The 25,416-nt window shown below is 48.1% G+C and overlaps 1 protein-coding gene across 1 annotated transcript in view; it reads right to left on the bottom strand.

Moving 5' to 3' along the window:
• The window catches only part of PIP5K1C (phosphatidylinositol-4-phosphate 5-kinase, type I, gamma), a 48,571-nt gene that overhangs the window by 13,565 nt on the left and 9,590 nt on the right, over positions 1–25,416 (bottom strand). The window contains exons 2-9 of the mRNA XM_010003421.1: positions 11,127–11,158; positions 8,361–8,447; positions 7,895–8,025; positions 7,208–7,325; positions 4,752–4,904; positions 2,420–2,719; positions 1,724–1,929; positions 484–567 (exon numbers count right to left, since the gene is read on the bottom strand). Of these exons, the coding sequence (XP_010001723.1) occupies positions 484–567; positions 1,724–1,929; positions 2,420–2,719; positions 4,752–4,904; positions 7,208–7,325; positions 7,895–8,025; positions 8,361–8,447; positions 11,127–11,158 (1,111 nt within the window). The remainder of the gene's footprint in view (positions 1–483; positions 568–1,723; positions 1,930–2,419; positions 2,720–4,751; positions 4,905–7,207; positions 7,326–7,894; positions 8,026–8,360; positions 8,448–11,126; positions 11,159–25,416) is intronic.

The raw sequence follows: 25,416 nt of genomic DNA on the forward strand, positions 1-25,416 counted from the left end.
TCCAACACCTACAGGTCAGTATTGAGTAAGAAGAACAAGAACAAAACATCAGGGCAGCAGCTCAAATCCCAAAGCATGGAACAGCCCATTCATATTCCCACTTACAACTTCACCAAAGCCTGAATGTTTCTGAACCAATATTCAACCCTGGACCTGACTGCATCCAGAGTTTGGCCATCCCACAACCAGAGGCTGAAGCACTGCAAATAACACTCTTGCACCATGTATCTGCTGCACAGTGTACAGGAAAAATGTATTTATCCCCAAAAGTCCAGCTACAAGTGGAGCAGGCTGCCACAATTTTATGCACGAGGCAAAGGAACGCAGCCTTAGTCCTCAGAGGCTGTCATGAGACCCAACCCTACTGCTTTGCTTCCAGGAAAAAGGGCAGTGGAAGGGATTTACCCCTACTTTGGGGTTAGCAGATTAGCAAGGGTCTCAATCATTTATTCTCCCTCATGAGATGAGTGCAAAGTTACCTACCTGTATGACTGAAGGATATCTATTATTCCTACATGCAGCAGGAGACGCTCTCCTTTGCCGTTCACTGCTGGGATTCCTCCCATCCTGCAGGTAAAACAAAACCTCAGCAAGTGTAGCCTCAAAAAGAGTAGCTGTAACACCCCTGGAACCTAGAGAAGGGTGGACAGCAGCACTGAAAAGAGTGGGTGGTCAGACACCATACAAAACCTGCAAAGTCATCATGGGAAGTCCCCTGCTGACCCAGGCTGTGACACCAGGTGACCTGGGGTTTCCACCTGCCTTGATCACCAAACCCCAATTATCAGGACAGGACATGTGTGGCAAGAGCTCTGTCTGGGCCAGGAAGCACTAGGTTGTTTTTTCTTAGCTACAGGACATTTTATTCTGGGGATCAGATTATTTCTCAGGTCTGTGTGAGATGTCTGTCCTCTAAGAAGGAGGGTATTTCCAGTCCCACCCAGGCTAATATCAGTCCTGCCAAAGGAGCAGCAACCAGTAGCACCAGCACATGACCAAAGGATGCTGGTGTCAGGCAGGCCACTGCAACTAATGCTGCTACTTCAAAGAATGGAAACACTGAGGTATTATCCTGGTTCCACCATGACTCAAGCTCCATCCAAACTGGAGCAGGTGGTTTCAGACAGAAACAAACCACAAACTCCAGGGTTTGTTAGCAAGTTTGTTACCACAGAGCCAGAGAGACAGTCACAAGAGCAACCTGCAGCCCAAGACCCATACAATGGGCACAACACAGGACAGGTTTTGGGCAAAACCCCAACCCACAGCACCAGTTACTCCAGCACTTGGCTAGGTTGCTGTTTGCCAACTGCACTGGGATAGCCCCGGGATACTGTCAGGGATTCCAAAGATGAAGCAGTGGAGAACTCCAAGCTCCTAGGGACAGGCTGATCCCCATTTCCACTGCAGATTCAGATGCTGAGCTTGAGCTGAGCTAGTTTCAACTCCCCATGGATTTGAAAACATGGGAGGATGTTTAGAGGCTGTTAGAGGAGCTGACAGCCTAAACACTGGCCTAAGAAGAGAGATCACAGTGAGGCTGTGTTTTCCAGAAGCATTTCCCACCCCAGCTTCCCCCTTTCACACCCCACAACTTTCAGCGCCATAATCTCCAGGAGAGACACACACCCCCACAGTTCATACAGGTCTCACTAGGGTTTTACTGCTCCAGCCTCCACCTCTGCCCCTCCCAGCAGTGCACAAGAACCAGGTTTTCACCTACGTGTCATCTGTGTCTATGGACTCCCCCCGGGCAGCCCCACCCTGGATGGACTCCATGGCTGTGGAGTAAAGTGCCTTCTGCCCCACGGGACGCTTCTCATCCGATGTGCTGAGGGCTCCCTCCGACTGTCGCTCCCGTTCTTGCTGGTCTATGTTATGAACCCCAAGCAGGAGGCTGTAGTCCATGATTTTAAAACTTTCCAACACCTACAGGTCAGTATTGAGTAAGAAGAACAAGAACAAAACATCAGGGCAGCAGCTCAAATCCCAAAGCATGGAACAGCCCATTCATATTCCCACTTACAACTTCACCAAAGCCTGAACGTTTCTGAACCAATATTCAACCCTGGACCTGACTGCATCCAGAGTTTGGCCATCCCACAACCAGAGGCTGAAGCACTGCAAATAACACTCTTGCACCATGTATCTGCTGCACAGTGTACAGGAAAAATGTATTTATCCCCAAAAGTCCAGCTACAAGTGGAGCAGGCTGCCACAATTTTATGCACGAGGCAAAGGAACGCAGCCTTAGTCCTCAGAGGCTGTCATGAGACCCAACCCTACTGCTTTGCTTCCAGGGAAAAGGGCAGTGGAAGGGATTTACCCCTACTTTGGGGTTAGCAGATTAGCAAGGGTCTCAATCATTTATTCTCCCTCATGCTCGAGAGCCACTTCACTAATCTGCTCCCCTTCTTACCAGACAGTCACGTTGCAGCGTTTTCACCAGTGCACTGAAGGTGTCTGCATCCAACATCAGGCCCTCGGGCATGTCTTGTATGAAGTCTAGATCCTTGTAGGTAGGGCTGGACTTTTCTTTTTCCTTCTTGGATGCCCGACGTTTGTAGGTTGAGCCTTTCAGGTCAAATTTGAGGTGCATTTTCACCACCCGAGGCAGGATGTTGTTCATCACCACCACGCGGATGTTTTTGCCTCCTGATTGCACACAGTACAGTCCATAGAACTTTGGCAGCAACGTCCGTGGGTTCTGGTTTAGATTCTGCAGCAGGGGGGGGTGAAAAAAAAAAATAAACATGGGGGAAAGGTAATTTTGGGCAGAAGGCTCCTGCTGTGTTCACCACAAAGCATGTTAAGAGATGGAGCAGCCAGACTAGGGTTTCTTCACCTAGAGATTTTCTGAACTTTACACGAGAGTTTACTGGACATGTTTGACAAACTCTTGCACTTCAGTGTCTTTAGGACCTGTAAGTACCACCATGCCCTGAACAGAGGGAATGAGATGTACAGCACTCTCTGGGCAAATAACCAAGTCCGGAAATTCCCTGTTTTCCCCAACAACAGCAGCTCAAAAAGGGAAACGAAACCGGAAGAGAAATAAACACAGTAAGTGGGAACTTCAAGTTTAAAAATAACAGCAATCTTCATCTCTTCAGAAGTGTCAGAAATCAAGAGCTGTTCTCTGGCCCAGAATAAACCAGAGACACTGCATTTTTTTAAACAAAACAACATCAATTTTCTCCTTTTTTTGCAGAGTTGCTGTATAAGTTGGCCAGAGAGCACGGATATCCTGCTCAGCTATCATGTCCTTTTTTTAGGCAGCAGTATTATTAGGAATGACATGACAGGCATGATTTGCTTGTTCAGCTGTGGGAAAATTTGGAAAGGAAACAGAACATCTCTGCACACTATGAAACAAAGGACAGAGCTGACATTCTCTGACAGACAGCAGGACTAGAGTGTGTTGAAGCTTCATGCCCCTCCTCATCTCACCTACCTGGGCAGGTGAGTGGGCCCTGAGTGCAGCACAGCACCAGCCACAAGCAGCAGGGGCAGAAAAGACAAAAATCAAACCACACTTGCTCGGCTTCAAAGTAACTCAGATGAACCCTTCCCTTCAACTGACTCTTTTTACATGGGCTGAGTTTACCAAGAAAACCCACAAACGCTGGAACGCTACAACAAGCAGCACATAACTCTGCACCAAACAGGTAGGCCCAGTTTAATCTGTTACACTGGTTGCCAGCCAGGCCAACTGCAGAATTCAGGACAACAGTGCTATTCCATTCCCACTCAAAACCCACCACCTGACTTACTACATACATTAGGCAAGACTTTTTAAAAACTCATTCTGTCCAGGAACTTGGCTGTCACTTGCAAAAGTGACATACATATTTATATTTATATACAGACACTCAAGACTCTGTCTTTCTTTGGCAAATTTTCCCCAGTAAATATTGAGCAAGGCAAGTATTTTCATAAAAACATTGCCTGGTCACATAAATCAAATCCACTGCCTCATGCACACAGCGTGAGCACTGCTTGCCATCACCCTCTCCTTGGCATCTCCATGGCAAACAAATCCCTGGGTGGTTCTAACTGAATTTCTGTGCCCTCATCTATAGAGCTGGACCCTTCACCAGCTCTGCAAGCAGGCAACTCCTGGCTTACACATCAAAGCATTTGGTTTGCTTCTGATTTACTACTTGTCAACACCAGGACACCCATACAAGTCCTCTGGGTCTCAATATATTGCCTTGCTAGCCATGAGATTCAGGCCACAACTATCAGCCATGTGGCTGGGACCATGGGAGTCTTTACCTTGGTGCAGGACAAGCAGCAGCTGCCTTCAGAGTAATTCAGTTAAACAGCAGAATATGGGAGGTACTCAGGGACAGCAGTGGTTTCCCCACAAAACCATGGTGGTTGGTTACTGCAATCAACAGCCACCCCCAAAGCCAGGGTGAGGCAGATGTGTGGTGCCAAGTGAAGGAGAACCAACAAGTGCAGGGAAATGGACACCCAGAAGCCACACATCTGGGAAGCCACTTTCAGGCCAGAACAAACTATGGCACAATTATCTGTTTACCACTCAAGTTTACCCACAGTTTGCAAATAACTGGCAGGATTTGTGCTTCTGGGGCTGGCTTTGTGACACACTGTTAATGTTGTCCCTGTCCTGGGTGGGCAGGCTGAGAGAAATCCAGGGGCAGAACATGCTCTGTGTGATGCTTCAGACAGATTAGCTGCCATGACAAACCCAAGTCAGGTCTCAGGTGCTGGGTGATACACACCATGTAGTAGCCAGGAAGGAGCTTCTGTAGGAATTCAGCTTCCTTGTGCATCACAGTTTTTATGATGAACTCATCATCGCTGGTGACGTAGAAGAGGGAGCCACTGGCACCAGGGTTTGACAGCTCTATCAGAGGCTCATTACATAAGGAATACTAGGGAGGAAAAGAAAAACAAAGATGATGTTTTTAGCCCCAACTCACTGCACGCTGAGTTCTAGGCCCTGGAGGGCTTTCCCCAGCACGCTGCCTCCTTGTGTGATTATGGGGTAGCAAAGCTTCAGTGAGAACTATTTTCATTATAGGTTGGGTCTAAGCATTGAAGCTGAGGGACAACTTGCAATTACAGACAGAGATTAGAGTCCAGAGCATCCCAACTGCTCAGAATCAAGCTAATAATCTGCTTTCAGTAACATCCAGGCTTCATAATAACATCTTATCTTTTCTCATTGTGTGTGTATCATGTTTATGCTTCTTTCAGCACACTGCTGCAAGGACAAAAGGAAAGATAGGATTTTAAGAGACAAAACAGTCTGCTCAGGGTACCACCCATCACCGTGCTGGAGGGAACACAATGCACTGGCTATTCTCAGCAGCCTCCTCTGGCCTTGTGCTCCCCTGTTACAGAGGATTTTTACAGCCACCTCTCACTCCCCTTCATCCTGCTGCAAACACATAAAAAGTATGAGCCCAGCTGTCCTAACAAGAAGAGGGGATCAGCTCTGGGCAGGCACAACAAGGGGCACTGCAAAGGGAGCTGAGTTGGGAGGACATTTTGAGACATCAGATGCAAACAGGAGGTTCTCAAGTGAGGACATGGGCAGCAGCAGAAAATAAAACAAGAGGAGCAAAAAATCTCATGCACTGAGCAGCCAGGGACCAACCCTGGGGTAACTGCCTGGGTAGAGTGGGCTCAGGGCAGCACCACAACAGAGCTACCACAGCAAGAAGTAAGTGGGGAGAGGGAGGTGGGGCATGTGAGGGACATAATCAGAGCAATAAATTAAATGCTCATCATTACATACCGAAAACAGCTCTCAGCACTGCATGGATTAATGATCCAAGACTTTATCAAGTTAATTATCTCATGCATAATTAAAGGCATTGCTGCTGTGGCAGGCAAGAGAGAAGCAGAAGCAACAAATCAGAGCTGTGACCTTTGCAATTGAGGTAGGCTCTTTGCCTCACCCAAGTTTTGACCCGCTCATCAAATCAGCCAGCATGATCTTGGATGGCACAGATGGGAACCACTGTTACTGTCAAACCATGCAATGGCACAGATGTGTACTTGTAGATGTGAACTTGTAGCTGTTCATCTACGATTACCCCCATCTACAGCTGAAGTCACAAAAAAAAAGGCTGTTACAAAAGGGGGAGGGCATGTGCTTGTTTGGATGTGTTCCCTGCCCTGCTTCAACAAATGCCCTTTTCTGAAGAGCAGGACGTCACACACATGCAAGGGACCAAATTCAACCCCAGTGTGATCCAAGCCCTGACAGTTTGTATGACTAGGTATTTTAAAAACAGCCTTTCCAGCTCTGAGGAGCTTTTTGAGCACAAGAACAAGCTGTATTTTACTGTGTTTAAGATGATTAAAATAACCACACTTGCATAGCTCTGGAGTGAGTACACCAGGAAAAATCCCCAGCTTTGTCCTCAGAGCCCCAGGGGACGTTACAGGGTTGCACCCAGCAGGACACAGCTCCTTTTGCTTGTAAACACTGTACATTATTGTCACCAGCAGCAGCAGGGAGGGAACCCCCTCACATTGCTTACACTGCACACACTCTGTGCTGATCATTTCCTTTCCCACCCGTATAAACCAGCAGCTGCCTCTTAGCAAAACAAGACTTGGGCTGAGTGGTGCTGGTCTTGCTGGGACCATCACTGGATCTCCTCCAAATGGTGTCCCTAAGTCCACAGCCTTTTCCCACTCCTTGCTGGGATCAGAATGATTCCTCAATTCTTTCCTGTCCCTTTTTAGTCAAAAAGAGGGGCTATTTAGTCTAGAGAAGACTGTGAGGGGATCTTATTAATGTTTACAAATATCTGAAGGGTGGGTGTCAAGAAAGAGGGGCCAGACTCTTTGCAGTCAAGCCCTGTGATAGGACAAAGGGCAATGGACACAAACTGGAGCACAGGGAGTTTCACCTCAACATGAGGAAGAACTTCCTTCCTCTGAGGGTGACAGAGCCCTGGGACAGGCTGCCCAGAGAGGCTGTGGAGTCTCCTTCTCTGGACACTTTCAAGACCCATCTGGACACATTTCTGTGTGACCTGCCCCAGGTGATCCTGCTCTGGCAGGGGTTGGACTCAATGATCTCCAGAGGTCTCTTCCAACCCCGACCATTCTATGAAAAACTAGTGACAGCCTCACTTTAGAGGCAAATTTCCTGTGTTCCTTTCCATCATCTCAAAACCAGGAGGAAAGACAGAGAAATCCAAAAATACATCCATACCAAATAATCATCTGGACGAATCCCAAAGAGTTCTCGGAAGTACCGGAAAGCCACCGGAGCGTAGGTCTTGAACCTGAAGTCAGCGTAGTGATGAGCTGGGGTGAGGTTACTGCCCTCGCTGCACAGAACAGACAGGCCATGAGCAGGGCCTCAGCACCACTCCCCAGATACTGGCCCTCACATCAAGGCTACTGTGTGGTTCAGATCAACTAAGCCTTGCAAAAAGACATCTTAGGAACAACGATGACAACAAAACGTCATTCTTTATCTGTCAGAATTGACCTCCAAAGTGTGCAAGGAACAACCACCTGCCAAGCAGAATATATTTACACAGCGAATGCAGCTTTCCTGAGCTTTGCTTATTCCCAGAGTTAAAGAGCTCCCAGAATGAGTTTCTTCCATCTCAAGACATAGTATCGTTTCATGGAAGAAAGTCTAGACAGTCAGGTAGAATGAAAAGCTCACAGGATGTCTAACAAAGTCCAGTGTATAGTACTGCACCTTACACTGCTCTTCCTTGCAAGGCTCTGCAGGAACTAACAACTCCTACTGTTCTGTTTGGATGCAACGGATGCATATTTAAAAGATTCAGAGCATCCAACTCTGATCTAAAGACAGAGTCTTGAAAAATCAGTGAGAGGAAAAGAAATAACTCATCCACTCATTTTTGTCTCTCATCAGCTTTACCTTGGGAAAAAAATGCTCTCCACCACGTAGAAATCCTGCATCAGGACATCTCTCTCTGGCTTGGAGCTCAGATTGCCAACAGTATATCCAATCCCTAGCTGGATGGCCCCCTTCAGAGTGGATGAGGTGGTCTGGCAGAAAGAGAAGAGCAACCAGTGAGCATTTCACAGCAGATTATTACAATAACATCCCCTCTCCCACAATCCAGTCATGTCTAGGACGTCTGTGGGGTCGTCTTGGGCACCACATGCTGCCAAACAAGTTCAACCAGCTGCTGAGGAGATGGATGAATCTTGCCATTTGCAAGATTATGCAGTACAAGGGTGCTGCATAAAATCTAAATCAGATTGGTAGCTACTGACAAACTGAACCAGGAAAGTTGGGTTGTGCTATTGCTGATGTTGGGCCCCAACTTCTCTCTTGCCACCCACACCAAGCTGCCAACCCCTGCTCCACAAAACCAAACCTTTTTGTAGGTGGTTTCACCAGAAGCATCAACACCTCGATGACCTATCTTCCTTCCTTGGCCAGGCTGTCCTGGAAGTGATGGTCCCTGCAAGGCAAGAGGATGGGTAAAGGCCAGAGCAGCAGCTGACCTGGCTGACAGGAACAAGTAGAGCAGCAGAGGCACAATCACACTGTCCTGGCTGGAAAGGACAGAGGGATCACTCCCTACTGCTGGAAAAAAAATCTGCAGAGTGCAAACAGGTGTAATTGGCACTGAAAAGCCTCCAACAAGGCTGTCTGAGCAATGCACCCACCTCTCAAGAAAAGAAGAGTCAGAACACCTCACCACTCCATCCAACACCCTCTGTACAAACTGGGCAGAGCCCTCAGCAAAGATGCTGAGCTCAGGTAAGATCTGCTCCTTTCTCAGCTGCCAACATTCTGCAGCAGTTGCCTGACTGCAGCTTCTCACTGACTTAAACACTGATGGATTAAATCAAACAGTGAGATAAGTTTATTCTTAAAAATCCCATGCCCTCAGGTGTCATACCAATACCTTGTGCTTCACTGGAGAAACAAGAGGCAGATAAGAGGGAGAACACAAGCCTGCTCCTGTGCTCACATGGAGATAATCCATTTAAGCAAGATCTCATTTGTTTACAATTCGGAGGACGAGCCCACACAGGGTGAGCTGCAGCAACAGCTCTTCCTGAAGCTTTGCACAAGAATTTACAGAAACACCACAGGACTGCAAGCACTTCAGAGTGAGAACAAACCTCTTCCTGTCCCATTCTCCTGTGCTTCTGAATCTGCCTGGGCCTTTTCCAGCTGATCCAGGAGGGAGCAGGTTGTGGCTACACTCTTTAACCAGCCAGTGTAACCATGTTTTGTGAAGGTCGACACAGTTCCTTTGGCCACCCCAGGCACAGGGCCAGCACACTCCACTGTGGGGCAATGTTTCACCTACTCCCCAGCTCTCCTGCCACCCCAGCAGGCAGCTAAAACTGCTGCTAAACCACCAGCGACGTTCAGGGGTTTGTTACATTAAAGAACAGCCAAGGCTTTGGATGTTCCTCTTAGCAGCATGCAGAGAGATCCAAGGTCATTTCCCAAGGGACAATATTATATGACTGTCTCTCTCAAGTGCTGCACAGACCCATCTCTCAGAACCCTCATCTGCAGCAGACAATGTGCAATTTTGTCCAGACTACAGAGGTTCTTTGTGTTTTAGCTTTATATCAAGAGCTCACAGCTATTTATGGGCAAACTGCTTGTACTTCTGGTACTCAGGGGCAGGCTGATTTCTCCTTCAAAAAAATATTATTTCCTACTCTGTTTAAACATTTAGCACAGCCAGGCTTGCTGCTGAGTGCTCCTCCTGCAAGCAGCTGTGCTTAGCAGTGCAGCTTATCCCCTCCTTGCAGCTTCTGACCAACAAACTGGATCCTATTACACGCGAGCTCAAAGCTGCACGGTCCTGCCTCACCACATGGCTCAGCAGCATCATCCTCTCAAAGTGATTAACAGACACAGGTACTGGTTATGAAATTGCCACCATATGAAATGCAGTAAGCAAAGTGTTTTGCTTGTTTGTTTTTTTTTTAGAATCACAGAATCACCAAGGCTGGAAAAGACCTTTAAGATCATCAAGTCCATCTATGACCTGACACCACCACATCTCCAGACCAGGGCACCAAGTGCCACATCAGCCTTTCCTTGAACACCTCCAAGGATGGTGCCTCCACCACTTCCCTGGGCAGTCCATTCCAATGTCTGATCACCCTTTCCATGAGGAAATGCTTCCTGACATCCAACCTAAACCTCCCCTGGTGAAGCTTGAAGCCAGGTCCTCGTCTTCTTGGTAGTTGCCTGGAAAAAGAGCCCAGCCCCCACCTGACCACAACCTCCCTTCAGGTAGTTGAAGAGAGTGATAAGGTCCCCCGGGAGTATCCTCTTCTCCAGGCTAAACAATCTCAGCTTCCAGGGCAAGAATTGCCCCAGTTTCCAGGGCAAGAGGAATTGAGGCTATTTGTGCATTGAACAAAGGAATCAACTTTCACTGAACTCAAGCTTCCTGCTATGTATATTTCTGGGGAGGCAGAAAGAACTAAGTGTCATGTTCCTGGCAGTTTTTCTGGGAAGATTTTGCTATTTGTGTATGCAAATGCTCTCATCCCAGGTGAGTAATGTAAAAGGGTATGTCAGGAAGAGATCAAACAAAAATCATTTGAACGTGGTGCTCTAGACCAAGAGTGTGGGCCTCAGGGAACAGTTTTCAGGCACAGATCCTCCTACTAGATTCCCTGCTGCCAACTGTGAAAGAGTTTTGCTCCAGAAGGTAACAGTGATTCAGCAGCCCGCGACCTGGATTCTGTGTGAGAGAAGATCAGTCCCTCAAGATGTTCCCGTTTTATGGCTTCACAAATTACAGCCTCCTTGACTTGCTCCCAGAAGCAGGTGAGACCCAACACAGAGCCCTGGAGATGCCCAATACACGGATCCTCCACTCATCACCTTCAGGTCCTGATGTGGAAGAGGTGCCCTCAGCCACTTAGAGACATCATGGATCATGCAGCTAAAATCCCTTCACATCCCCTCTGATGCCAACACAGGGACTCCATAGACCTGCCACTGATTTTCTTTCCCCCAGATAACAGCTATCAAATTTTCAGATTTCAGAAAGAAGTCCAGCTTTGCTCAAAGAAGTCAGGTAAAAGTGTTTTCCAGATCTCTTTGCTCTCATTTCTCAACATGGGGTTTTCAAGGCCAGCTTTACACATCTCACCTCGGTGACGGCCGCCTTCTTCAGTGCCAGACCTGAGGAGAGAAGGGAAGCAAATCAGTAAAAGTAAGGACATCAGAAAAAAACCCACAACACACTGAGAAAACAGCGTAATGCTTTGCTCTCTCTAGCAAGCTGGAGAGCCTTTGAAAGCAGCTGGTTTTGCTCAGTTTTCAGTGTCACTAGTGCAGGAGTCTAAAGTCACCCAATCTCATAGAATCACAGAACGGTTTGGGTTGGAATGGACCTTAAAGATCACCTGGATCCAACCCCCCTGCATGGGCAGGGACACCTCCCACCAGCCCAGGTTGCTCCAAGCCCCATCTAACCTGCCCTTCAACACTTCCAGGGATGGGGCAGCCACTTGGGGCAACCTGTTCCAGTGTCCCACCACCCTCACACCAAAGAATTTCTTCCTCGTGTCACCTAAATCTTCCTTTTTCCAGTTTTAGTCCATGACCTCTTGTCCTCTTGCTACAATTCATATTCAGAAGCACAAAGACGCACATTTTTTCCTAGCAATAATGTGTCCTAGAGCCTTTAGTAGAGAGAGCTCTTGTAAACCCCTGCTGCACCATCAATAATAGGCCCACACTACACTGAAGGGTTGGTTACATTCAGAAGCCCCAAGAAACACTTAGGAAGCTGCTTTCCAGTCACTCAGAAGGCACTTGAGAAATTATATTGATAATTGAATCTATTTATAGAATCCAATGCCTAAATATATCACAAAAATGAATGCAGCATTTATCTCTACCACTGCCTTTGAGAGAAGCCACCACTGCTCCATCACACTGAATGGTGAGAAAACAGGATTTTGCCTAAATCTTCTAGATACATAATCAGAGTTGGAACACACCAGCTCAAACCCTCCTCCAACACGAGGCCATCTTTCCATTTCCTAGCACAAGCCCAAGTTTGCAATGAGCTCCTTATTTTTAAACAACAGTGACAACAGGCTCCTCTGCCCATGAGGTGTTCACTGATCTGCTGATCATGCGTGAAACCACAAGTTCCAGCTCAGCTGACTCCAGAGCCACCTTCAACAAGGATCAAGAGCTGCTTAAGAAGAGCCCCCCACCCCATCCTGGCAGCACAATGGCCTCTGCCAAGGCCACTCCCCAGCCTCCCTCCTGATCACCGTGGAGGCAGGGAGAGGAGCTCACTTGGAAAGAACACAAACCCAGGCCAGGGACTGAAGGCCAGTACCTGGCATCTGTTTCCAGGTACCAGTCTGCTGCTCCTTGCCCCTGTCTGTGAGCACAGATCACTAAGCAACCCACAACCCTTCAGAAAGGTCTTAATTTCGCAAGAGACCATCGAGTGGGGCTTGAGAGTTTTGGCTGTGAAGAAGAAAGACTCTTCTAAGCCCTCAACTTCTCCCCACTTGAAGGCAAAAGGTGGATTGCACAATCACCTGCGGGTGCACAAACCCTCCAACTCAAGCAGGCTATCTACTCTTGAGCTGGGGAGAGTGGTGGCTCTGCAGGGGGACTGGGAGATGTCCAGCCCTCCCAGCTGGAGAGCAAAAAAAAAAACCCCAAAACAACAGCCCCAGAAGATCCAGCCCAACATGCTGCTGTTTCAGAATCTCCCCCATTTGACCAAGGAGAAACTATGATGGTCCAAACTGGGGCAACCATCTGACCTCCTCAGAGAAAAGCAGTGAAGTTCTGGGGCTTAGTTTCAAAAGGAGCCTGTACAAGAAGTTGGGCATAACAGGAGGGAGATGCACTGCAGATGACAATAGAGTGTGTGATCCAGTTGGATCTCAGGAAGCACTTCAGATGCTGGGAAGCAAAAAAAACCCCAACAAATCCAACAAAATCCCTTTGGTGGTTACAGGGGAGATGAAATCTCTCTTGATCTGAAGTACTGAGGTTATCTCATCATCTGGTCTCAGCAAACTGGGAATCTCATCACCCCCTCCAGCTCCTTAGGACCACACCAGCCCCATCTTAGAGGGCCACTGCTAGCTCAGAAGATGATTGCTAGCTCAAGATTTGCCCCAGTTTTTCTGCTGAAAAATTCTTTGGCCCAGGACAAGAGAATTTTATGATTGCTCAACAAAGAGGCCCACAAGAGCCAGGGGAGCAAGAGGCACGGCACAGAGTGAGCACTTGGCTAATACACAATGAGGACACAAGCTGGCACAGCACCTCAAAACCACAGAGGAACCCACAGGGGTTTGTTGCTCCACGTTGAGCACTGGATCACTGGGAACACAAGGCCAGGAAGGCCCCAGGCCAGGGAGATGACGCTCTCCCTGCTACAGCCGAGATCGCTCTCTTACTGCACTAATCTCTTTCCTGCACTTTGTCACAATTCCAGAGCAGATTATCTTTAATTTTGTGATAATTACCACAAGCCACTTTAATTCCCAGCTTGTAAGTGTCTGCTGCTGTACACGTACCAAATGCAGCATCAACACCAACTGCCTGCGTGACGGGAAGGTACCGGAGGCAAGGAACTGCAAATCTCCAGGAGAAATGATGCTTCAAATGGATGAGGGTGTCATCAGAAAAATTTTACTCCCTTCCCCAAAAAAGCAAAAAACCCATAAAATGATCAGCTTTATAAAAATCAATTTGTCTAGGCAGAAAATGAAAAAAAAATCAAAACCCTTCCAGAGGCTTCCAAGCGCGCGGCGCTCGGCTCACACAAGGTGACAGATGGCCTTGCAAAACCTGATGTGACTCCAGCTTCAGGAGCCACGAGAGACAGCACTGGGGTTTGTGGGGAACAGGAGCTCTGCTGTGGGAAGTTCCAACAGTTACCAAGCTCATTGAAATGATTCTTACTGGGTTTAATGCAGCTTAGCAAGGGTGTTCTCAGAAATGTGAGGAGCAGGTCTGGAAGGGGAACCCTGGGATGAAGTCCCAGCCTCCTGCCCTGCTCCTGGGCTTTGTGGTGCCTTTCATACACACTTGACCTGCTGCCTTCAGTTCCTCTTCTCATCTGTGCACAGCTTTGAGTCAACCCTATCCCAACACTCCTCCGGAGCCTCAGAAATCAACACTTCCATTCTAGCATTTAGCATCTCTCATCTCTGATTTAACACCTGTTTTTTTCACAGCCACAACCAGCTTGTCCCTCCCCACCATGACAATGACAACCCGTAGGACAGGGATGAATTTCCTCCCCAAACCCTCTGCGCAGTTACTGTCCGACACAGAAAAGGACTCAGATTTAGTTCTACCACAGCAGAGGAGGATAAACCTACCCAAGATGAGACAACCCACCTTTCCTCTTACATGACATATTGCATCAACAATTGCTGTTCAGACCTTTTTAGGCCACTCACCCCCCTTCACACACGTTTGGCTAGTTGCTCCCCACAAGCAAAGCCCAACCCAGGCTGGCAAGAGGAGCCCACCAAGGAAACCCTCCTCATTACCCAGTTCATCAGCCTCATTGGTTCCTCTGAACTCACAAAATGTTGCAGGGCTGGGTTCAGAGCAGCTCCCTTGGCTTCTCCAGCCCACAGCCTCACTAGATGTTGTCACCAGGGACAGGCAAGTGATGTCAGAAGTTAAGGAGCTAAAACCAAAAAAATCATCAAATCTTTGGGCTTAAATCAAACTTCCTGACAACCAGAAAACATTGCCCTTGCTGTCCACAACTTCCAATGAGTTAAGTTAAAAAATGTAGCTTCAAGATTTATTTATATGCAGAGAAAAAAATTTAAGAACTAATTGGGAGAAAAAACCAACCAACCAAAGTTCACTCCAATCTCTCCAAACCAGCTAAGGCAAGTTGGCCAGCAACCCCCCTTTGTTTAATGGTTGGAATCAGTTTCAGCCCCAAAGTTGACCAGCAAACCCAAGAAGAGCCACAAGAGGTTTCTACTCACTAAAAAGGAATTTCTTGTGAAAGTTTGCAAGTATCCAGCAGAAGCCTTAAGTTCTAGTAAAAGAAATCTTCTTCATAAGATAGATACACACATATATATTTATAAATTGTGTCTGATGCTTTATGATGCTCTAGAGAAGTCAAAACAAATTTGAATAACTGGTAGATTTCTCTGGACTCCTTCCTCCAGTCAGAAATGGTGCTGCATCTTCAATAAAAGCTTCACTTCATTCAAGTGTTTACCAGGAGCTACACAACGTGACTGCAACCAACAATAAGTTAGAATATAAATGCCATGTAAGCTCTTCAGCTGGAGAATGTACCAACATGACCCCTCCAAAAATGCAGCACACCAGAGACTTGCTATTTGCCACTCACTCTCGATGGGGCGGTAGCAACTGCAATCACCCACGGCTGGTTTGCAAAGTACAGTTCTCAAAAACTGCTGGACCAGCAGTTTGTATTTAATTTGCTCTTAATTTTTTTAACTACTGAGCTGACAGCAGCCTTTGCAAAATTGGCCTTTAATACTAGCCCAGCATCATCAGCTGTGAAATTCTGAGAAGTCATTCCCCCCTCAAGGAGCTCTGGGTCTAATTTTACACTTATTCATTTGAGAGCAAGACAACAGCAAACACTCAAGTAACCCATTTAGATGATAAGAGGAGGTGAAAACTGCAACCAGGATGCCGCATTACTGTTCCATCAGACCCCTTGAGAAGCAGCCCCCTCTGGTCAATGCACTGTGTGCAAAAGCATTGAAGGGCAGAGTGCTCGGGCCCGAGCTGATAAGGGTAAAGCCTACACCGTGTAGCAGATGAGCTACAGTTGAAATACAGAAGGGCTGGAAATGAAATGCATCCATCAAAATAGACAGCTGTTACTTCCTGTAAGGGACTGCTGCTAAAAAGAAATGATAATTTAAGGTGGGACACACACAAACACAATTCAGAGAAGATGACAGAAAACTCATCTCAGCTGAGAAGCAGCACAAGAAGCAGCACAAGAAGCAGCCAGGGCTTCCTGAGGAGCCAGCACCAGCCTCAGCTCGTATAAAAGGGGTGGCAGGAAGAAACCTCTGAATTTCTTACACTCAAAAGGTGCAGTTTCAGCTCCCAGCAGGCAGGAGTAGCAGCCCAGGGCAGGTGTTGGAGAGGAGGAGACACGAGAGGGAGAACAGGCCAGACTCTCGGCAACATCCAGGAAAAAGCAGCTATTTACAACCTGCCCTTCCCAGGCATCCTGGATGACCTGCTTCTGATCATTAAACACATTTTCTTCCCATAAAACAACACAGTTTGATTAGGATGAGAACTATCAAGACTAAATACAATCACAAGACTAAATAAAAAGCTTGGGCTTTTTCTCTTGAAATGCAGCATCTCTCAGCAGAAGGAGCAGCAGCCAACTGCTCTTCACCCCGGGCCCAGCTGCTCCTGCCCTTGGAGAGCTTGTTGAAATGACAACAACCAATTCTAGATAAATCCTGCTCGTTAGATACAATCCACATATAGCTTTGATACCAAACTGCCATAATTTTTCCATGGAGTGCTTGCTGACTGACGGAATGATTTTTGGGATCTCTCAACTCTGGTTGAACACCAACAGCCTAAATTCTTTGTTCCCACCAGTAAGACCAGTCCAGCCCAGTGCTCAGGCAAGGCTTACTCCATCCCTGAGGACCGCGGCAATGGGGAGGAGAGCCCCTGCTCCAATGCTCCTGCAGCACAGGCAGCTCCATGTTCCTCAGGACAGTTCAATCACCATCCAAAGTCCAGCAGTTATGTGCAGACAGACAGAAGTGCTAGCAGCACTGGGCAGTATTCAACTAGACCACCAGGAGCAGCCAGAGATAACTAATCCCATTTAATCCCACCTTAGTTGCCCTGCTCTCCTCCCTGTCCCCCACTTGCCACCCACACCAGCTCGGTGCCTTGTTTTCACCAATTCAAGCTCACAGGAACCAACTCCACTTCATGGAGAGAAGATGATATTTGCAATCCATGATCTGCTGCACCAACTCTATGTGCCCCACTCTTTTCCCATGCCCCTTGTCTTGTTTATTTGCGCATAAATTCACTAGGGAAAGGAACAACATGCCTTGTACAAACTAAGAGAAAAGTTTAATGTACTGGCCAGGTAGGACAGGGCCTCAGGGCACTGCTGTGGCACCTACTCCCTAGCAGTGACACAGCTCACTCCTTCCTCTCCACCCTGGGCAGTTTCCATCTACGAGCACTTCAATTAACCTGGGATGGGCAGGGGCAGGAAGCCCCCCAGCCTGCCCTGAGCCCCACACCCAGTCCTGCCCCAGGGGTTTTAACTCCCCAAACACTCTCACTGCTCCCCCACCAGTGCTCCCCAGGGATCAAGCACTTTCAGGCCCGTATCACACAGCCCTGCTCAGAGCAAAGCATCCAGCACCACCATGGCAAGGACCTGCCACAGAGGGATGACCCTGCAGTAAAGGCATCTACCAACCAGCCTGGTTGTTTTAATGCAGAAACTTTTTCTGCCACAGAAATCACAGAGTTATTGAGGCTGGAAAAGACCTTTAAGATCATCAAGTCCATCTGTGAGCTGACAACACCAAATCTCCAGACCAGGGCACTAAGTGCCACATCAGCCTTTCCTTGAGCACCTCCAGGGACTCCACCACTTCCCTGGACAGTCCATTCCATTGTCTGATCACCCTTTCCATGAGGAAATGCTTCCTAAACCTCCCCTGGAGCAGCTTCAGGCCAGGCCCTCTTGTCCTGTCACTGGTTGCCTGGGAGAAGAGCCCAATCCCACCTGAGCACAACCTCCCTTCAGGGAGTTGAAGAGAGTGATAAGGTCCCCCCTTGAGTCTCCTCTTCTCCAGGATAAACAAACCCAGCTACCTCAGCCTCTCCTCATCAGACTTTCCCTCCAGTCCCTTCACCAGCTCTGTGTCTCCTCTAGACCTGCTCCAGCACCACAAGATCTTTCTTGAAGTGAGGAGCCCAGACCTGGACACAGAACTCCAGGTGAGGCCTCACCAGTGCTGAGCACTGGGGGAGAATCACATCCCTGCTCCTGCTGGCCACAAACAAATCTGTTTACCCCACTGAGGGGGCAGGGCAAAAGCTGAAGGTGCAGGCAGGGACTGACCACACTCGTCCCTCAGCTGTGGGAGCAGGAGGGTGTCCTGGGTGCAGCCCCCTCAGGGACCTGTGCTGCTGAGCCAGGACACACCAGGCAAAAACGTTTCCTTGACAACTCCCCAGAAAAGCACTTACTGCAAGGAAGCCCAATTACAGCGGGGAACGAGCAGGACAAGACCAGGGAAATGAAACTTAAAAAGAACTGATTTATTTTCTTGTCTCGGATCAGCTGTGTATAGAAAAAAAGCAGCGTCTCAGAGCCCAGCCCTGCAGTGGGTGACACAGCTGACAAAAAAGCAAAGCAACAATCTCATCAAGAGGAGCACACAATGCCCGACACCAGCAGCGGAAAAGGCTGCAGCCGTTCAGCTCCACATTCAGCTCCACATTCAACGACGTAATTATGCAATCCAGTGGGATGTTCAGGCAAACATCTGCTCGATGGGAAAGGTGCAGCCTTATCTGAACACAGTGTTCCTGCTCCCTTCCCTGCCAGTCACAGGAGGATTGTGGAGGGGAACAACACAGGCTCCCAGGCACGTCCAGAGCGGCCGGGCGCTCTCCCCGCTGCCCTCGTGGAGGCAGGAAAGTGAGAGGTGCCAGGATCAGGGACCCCAGCAGTGGTGTTAGGGATGCCAGCCTGTTCTAGCCTCTGGCTTCTATCATCATTACAACCTACAAGTCCAAACCTGTCTACCAGAATTCACAGCAAAGCTTGATTAGGATGAATTAGAGGGAGCAAACACGGCAGCAGGAAGTGCAACCTCTGAGGCCAGAGGCGGCTTCCCCTGCCCTGACCACGTCCAGGCAAGGAGGCACCACACAAACCCTGACGCCAATTTAGAGCAAAGCCATAAAAGGCTGAAGGACTTTGAAGTCACCTTCCTTACAATCATCCAGAAGAGCGAGATGTCTTGGGCCTAACACAACAACAAAGAACCAGCCACGTGGCTGCTCAACTCCCCTGCTCAGGTCTTATCTCAGTTCTTTCTTATGTTAATCCCAGAGGTGCATCCATTGTCTCTCTACTGGCTCCTTGGCTGGTTTTAGAGCTGTGGGAGCTTCTCAGCTTCTTAGCCACCCGTGGGGCCCCTCACCCACTACCAAAAAACCTGCCAAACCAGCACACTAAAGCAACATCCCATTGCCCCCTTACCTTTGCTTAGGGGTAGGATAAGCTTTGCATCTCCTACTGGCAGGTCCCAACCCATGGTCACTGCTCACTGGAACATCTCCTACCTGCTGGGAGATGTGCTCAGCAGCAAGAAGACACAGAACTCCTGTGGCCTTTCTAGTCATGTTGCAAAAACACTGGGGACTTGAATGCAGTGCATGACCCTTGGCAGCCCGTGGGACTCTCTTGGTGTGTCCAGATGGAGTTTTCAGCTGTCATAAGGCCCCAGAGATCTCTTTCCCAAGCCCAGGTCAGAGAAGCACAAGACAGCTTTTTGAGGACTCAGTCCAGAATTCCCTTCCCTCCTTTGTTTTCTGAGCATGGACACCTCCCTGCTCACAGGTTCCTGCCTAGAAGCAGGAATCAGCACTTTTAACTCTGCAGAGTCTTCTTGCCTCTGTGCAGGGACAGGATGCTCAGCTGCATCCTCTACCCCACTGCCCTCCAAGTGCCACTAATAAAGAGGGAGAAGCACAAGGTGACCAATCCAAGGTTACACACTTCTTGCCATAGCCAGAGCAGTGATTCTGCCCCAACACACAGGTGTGTAGTGTGCCAGGGCTCAGTGCTTCAGCTGCAAGAAGCTTTAATGTCAGACGTCAGAACCTCCTGGCCAGGCAAGGCTCTGCTGGAGGTTCTTCTCCAACACCGGACCTTCAGGAGCTGCCTCTGCAACTCACCATCTCTCCTGCAAGGCTGGTACCAGGCACAGGACTAGGAATCAGTGGCTGGAAAAAGGACAACTTCGTTGTAGCCAATTCCAAAATTTTGTAACCTGATAAATAGCACAGGATATTGATACTGAGAGGGCAAAACTCCTTTAATGAGAGAGCAAGAGGATGCCTGAGCACATCAGTTTGTTCCCCTTCCAATATTGCTTCTCTGGGTGTCCCTGCCAAGGATCTAAACCTGTCTTGGGAGAGCACTGACAAGTCAAAGAAATAATTCAAACTGCCCTTTGAAGCAGAACAGCAGATGAAAAGAGTGGTGGATTGCAAGCTAGAAGAGACAAACTCTCCCCTGTTTTACCCCTCAGTCCTTTCTCACAGAGGGCTCAGAAGCTGAAGGAAGTGGAGCACCTCCAGTCCTGGAAGGATGGGTCAGAATGTTTATCACTTCCACCATTTAGAAGTGTTACTTGACAGAGAACTTACTCCCCTTGCTCATTCACTGCCAAGAATTATTCCCAGGCTAAATTACATTAAAGTAGGCAAATACAACTCAGGAAAAATACACACCTCCCCAAATTTTCCATGTTCTGACCTCCTAAAAGATGTGTTGAAGCCCAGTTACTACAGTGACAGCAGGTAAAGAAATCTACTTGAAGTTTCCCAATAACATAATACCAGGATACACAAGAGTTCCCACAGAAAGCACAGCTTTGGAACTGTGGGAGCTCAGCACCCCAGTCAGCAGCAACCCCCCCCGGGAAAACACTTGCTTTGTCTGCAGCCCACCCTTTACAAGAAGCCATCCTCAAGATGCACCTGGATTTTTAAGGGGTGGGGTATATCCTGATTTACTCCGTAGCCAAAGCTGCTTGGCTAAATCCTCTAAGATTTAATTCTGCTCTTGCTAATGTTGCTTGACAGAGATTTTCCAAGGGTGCTCAAACTCTGAAGACCTGAAAGGGGATTTCAGAATGGGGTCGTGTCCAATCTGCGTCACTGGATATAAAGTCCTTTTGCTAGGCTGCTCACACCAGGTGGAGTAAACTCTGCTTCACAAAACACTTCCAGGTTGCCATGGGTGCTGCTGACAACGCTGCAACGTGCACATGTAGGGACAGATCTGCACTGCAGGGTGGAGGGGAAGGTCGGGTGGGAGAGGAGGTGGGGAACACCTTTATCCTCTACCTGTTACAAAAGCAGGTAGAAGGTAAAAACATCAGTTTAAATTTCTGGACCTGGTTTGTGAAACAGCCCCTCAAAGAGCACGTCCTCTATGCAATTCAGACACAGTTTGCAAGTTGATCATGTCCCACTAAACCCCTGCAGTTAAAAAGACACAACAGGAATAGCAGACCAGTGCTTTGTTTGAGAGAACCAGTTCTAGAAAACAAAGCTTTTGCTGCCATAACAACTACAAATTCAAGCTCTCCATCTGCACATGTGCTCCACTGAGCTGGCCAGGCACAAAGCTATCAGAGATTTGGCCTCATTCAGAATTAACTACCCCAACTCACACGTGGCAGGTCTGGCTGGTGTTTTGCTGCTTCTCACCAGTGTCCCCTGTGCCCCTGTCACAGAACCCTGCCACCCTCCTCCTGCACAAGCCACACAGAGTTTGCACAACCCTACAACAGGCCACAGCGAGGGCTAGCCAGTTCTTTGGGTGCAAATTCTGCTTCGGCCATCCCAGCTGCTGCAAATCCTTTCCTGCAGATGGATCTATCCCTCCCTGGATGTGCCAACACCACTTCTCTCCTCCAGACTGGAGGAGGGTGGTACACAGGAGGGTACCAACCCTCCAGTTCTTCTCCCCTCCTCCATCAGGGCTCTGCAGCAGCAGCATCCCCTGCAGCTTCAGGCAGAGCATGTACCCATGTTGTGAGAATGATGAAGGACGTCTGAGGCAAAAAAGCTACTGGCACAGGGCATGGGGAGCTGTAGGTTAAGAATAAATTCAAAATTATTGCTGACCACCATGTTTTTTTCCCACCAGTCTTGTTAAGGCCACTTCTGCTCTCTGTGACCAGAGTGCTCTGCTCTAACAAAGGTACCTGAACAGATGGAACAAAACAAGCCACAGAAGAACAAGCTCAAAAGATGAAATGTGCTGCCAAAAATCCTATCTCAAAGTTTCAGCAAGTAGTCTCTCCTCTCCCTGGGATCCTGGCTTATGGCAGCTCGTGACTCAGCTACTGGCTGAAAATAAGTCACCCAAAACATAATTAAGTTTTAAGAAAACACTTCTAGAGGTCCTAGTAGGAAATCCAAACAGGTGACAGGCATAGATGGCAGGAAGAGATAACCTGGTGTCTATGCTGGGCTGCAAGAACGTTTCCGTTGCATTACACTGATGCTCATAGAGAGGCTCCTCCAGCGAAGGTAACCACAGCTGAGGGACAGGCTCTTCTGGCACAGACTGGCAGCTTCATCTAAAGCCAGGTCAGTAAAACAGCTTCTCCAGCCCAGCTTGGAGGATTTTCAGTTGAAGACTGAGCCAGGCAGGCATTTATTACCTCTGTTTAACCAAGTACACCTATATCCATTTGTTTGCTCATCTGGGAACTCTGTACAGAATCACAGAATCTTAGGGGTTGGAAGGGACCTGGAAAGCTCACCCAGTCCAACCCCCCTGCCAGAGCAGGGTCACCCAGAGCACATCACACAGGAACGTGTCCAGGTGGGTTTGGAATGTCTCCAGAGAAGGAGACTCCACAATCTCTCTGGGCAGCCTGTCCCAGGCTCTGTCAAGTGTACACAGGTACGTGTTCAAACTGAAGATGTAAAAGAACAACAAGCAAAATCCAAGAGAGCACTTAGGCTCACACAGTGCTGCAGAGGTGAGAGCTGAAGCACAGGTTATCCCCAAACTAACTCCCAAAGGCACCCTGGGTGCTGAGGACACTTCAGATTTCTGGCACTCTTTTCCCAGGGGCTGCCACACACATTCACACCTTGTTGAACCATGAGCCCATCTGCAGTTTGGGGTTCAGAATGGAGAACACAGCCAGTGCTGGGACCTGTGCTCCAGACAAGTGTTGTCCTTTCGCTTTGCATCCTGCACTTCCACTGCTTTCTTGGGATACCAGAGTGGTCAAGGTCCTTCTGGAGTGATTTTGAGGTTTCTAGGATGTATTTGACAGCAGACTGTTATTAGGTAAAAGAAAACAAGTTACCATGCAGCTGAACCACAGCCAGCTGGGTCTTCCCAGCTTTTGGGCTGTGGATTTCAGAGCAGCCCCACTTCACTGAGAGCAGAGGAGACACATTCATTACACATAGAACGTTACAACTGAAGAACATGGGGCTGCAAAGGCAAGTGACCATCTCTGAAGAGCCTGGTCTGACTGGCCACGGGGCTCACACACATGCATTGATGTAACTGTGTAAGCTGAAGGTACAACTGGAAACAACATCTTGTCTCACTGGTCAGAGTCCTGAACAACTGAACTCCTGAGCCCTTCTGCCTGACACAAGGGAAAACTGGGGATGGCTCATGAAGAACAAACGAAGTAATTCAAGACAGCAGCATTGAGTGAACTTCAGTCTGGTATTTCTGAACTACATAGAAGAATCTCACAGAAACTTTAACACTATTTGCCAAGACTTTAACAAAACCAGAAATTAAGTAGTTCCCCTGAACCATAACACCTGAAGGCTGGAGCAGCCAGACACACACTGCCACTGAGTTGTGAAGCAGACAGGGACAGCACAATCTGCTCCTGCCTTTGGAGAGAAACAGAAACCACAGCCCAGTGTGTAAACATGGTCTGTTCACTCTGAAAAGCACCTCCAGGAGGACAACCCAGCTGCTCACTCAGGTTTCCCCTCCCAACTCAGCTGGTGGCAATTGGGTCTGTTATGATGGTGATGCAGGTAATGGGGTGGGCAGAAGAAACACACAAGTGTGTGGTAACACTGCCCAACAGCCACCTGACAGCTCTTGATGGGGAATATAAGATACACAGGACTGACATGGGAAACTCTACAATTCCTGACTTTCAACGCAGTAATCTTCTTCGAGGCCAGATGGCTCAGGCCTATTGATTTGTACCCACCAAGCAGGGGGGCTCCTCCAGCACCACCAGTGAGGTGTTAACAGGTGAATTATTTTTACAAAGCATCGCAAACTGGAAGTTAGAAGGCTTAGAGCAGTCTGGTGCCAATGGCTCTCCATGGGAAGAGAAAAAAGCAGGTCTGATGAAGCAGAACCATCCGGCAGATACTGCAATGCCATTTAGTGATAGACCTGACCAAGCTCTGAAGTTCTGGATGAGGCAACACACCTCTTGGCTTCACCAAAAATGGTTGCATTGGTTTTGCCAGAACTTAAAGGGCAGCCTTAAGGCAAAGGATGTTTGGAGATCATGATCTTGACAAGGCAAAGCAATCAAAAGCAGGAGGTCTAATAGCAAACCAAGTAACAGGCAGCACGTACCACTTCTGCCTGTAATAGATTCCTTTTCCTTTAGATGAGCTGCTGCCACACAGGCACCTCTTATCCCCCCCCCTCCTGCAGTTATTTTTCACCCCACCTCATGTTTACAGATTAAGTTGATTTTTCAGCCCACCTCACAGGAAAACTTGCCTTTAAATTTAATTTCTTCAGCTACTCTAAAAACCCACTTTGTTCCTCCAGATTAGGGTTTGCTCTTCAAGCTGGTCACTTCCAGCCTTCTTGTGCTCCTAGTCTTCAGTTTAGAAAAAAGATCCAAAATAAACCCAATCTTTGTGTTTGAAAACCTGGGAGTTAGGGAAACCATAGCATCTCTCTGACATGGGTTATAAACTTTACATCTTAATACCTCATGGAAACTTGTGCATCACCATCCTACCAATACAAAACCAGAGCTTGGATGTATTAAGTTCCTCTTGAATTACCACGTTCTTCACAGCTGATGGAGTCCTGACAAGCAGCCCCACTACCTGTATTTAATCTTGGGAGGGTCTTCAGTTTAATATCAGCCTGTATTGGCCAGCTCTGAATCTGGCATCTAATGGGCAGCCTGGTTTATTATACTAAAATGAAACAGGCAGTTGCTGTCATTAGCTGAAATACAACTGTCTTGTCTGCCAAAGTTCACAGTCTTTTTGCTTTGTTTTAAAGACAGATAAACTTTTACCCAGACTTCAATACTCTCTAGAGCACAAGTCTTATGAGGAGCAGCTGAGGGAACTGGGATTGTTTAGTCTGGAGGAGGCTGAGGGGAGACCTCCCTCTCTGCAGCTCCCTGAAAGGAGGTTGGAGTGAGTTGGGGTCGGTCTCTTCTTCCAAGTAATTGGCAAAAGGATGAGAGGAAACGGCCCCAAGTTGCATGAGAGGAGATTAAGATTGGGTATTAGGAACAATTTCTCTACTGAAGGAGTGGTCAGGCACTGGAACAGACTGCCCAGGACAGTGGTGGAGTCACCATCCCACGAGGTGTTAAAAAAATGTGTGGACATAACACTTCAGGACATGGTTTAGTTGGCAC

The sequence above is a fragment of the Chaetura pelagica genome, unplaced genomic scaffold, assembly GCF_000747805.2.
Source record: "Chaetura pelagica isolate M959 unplaced genomic scaffold, ChaPel_1.0 scaffold498, whole genome shotgun sequence".
NCBI classification, from domain to species: domain Eukaryota; kingdom Metazoa; phylum Chordata; class Aves; order Apodiformes; family Apodidae; genus Chaetura; species Chaetura pelagica.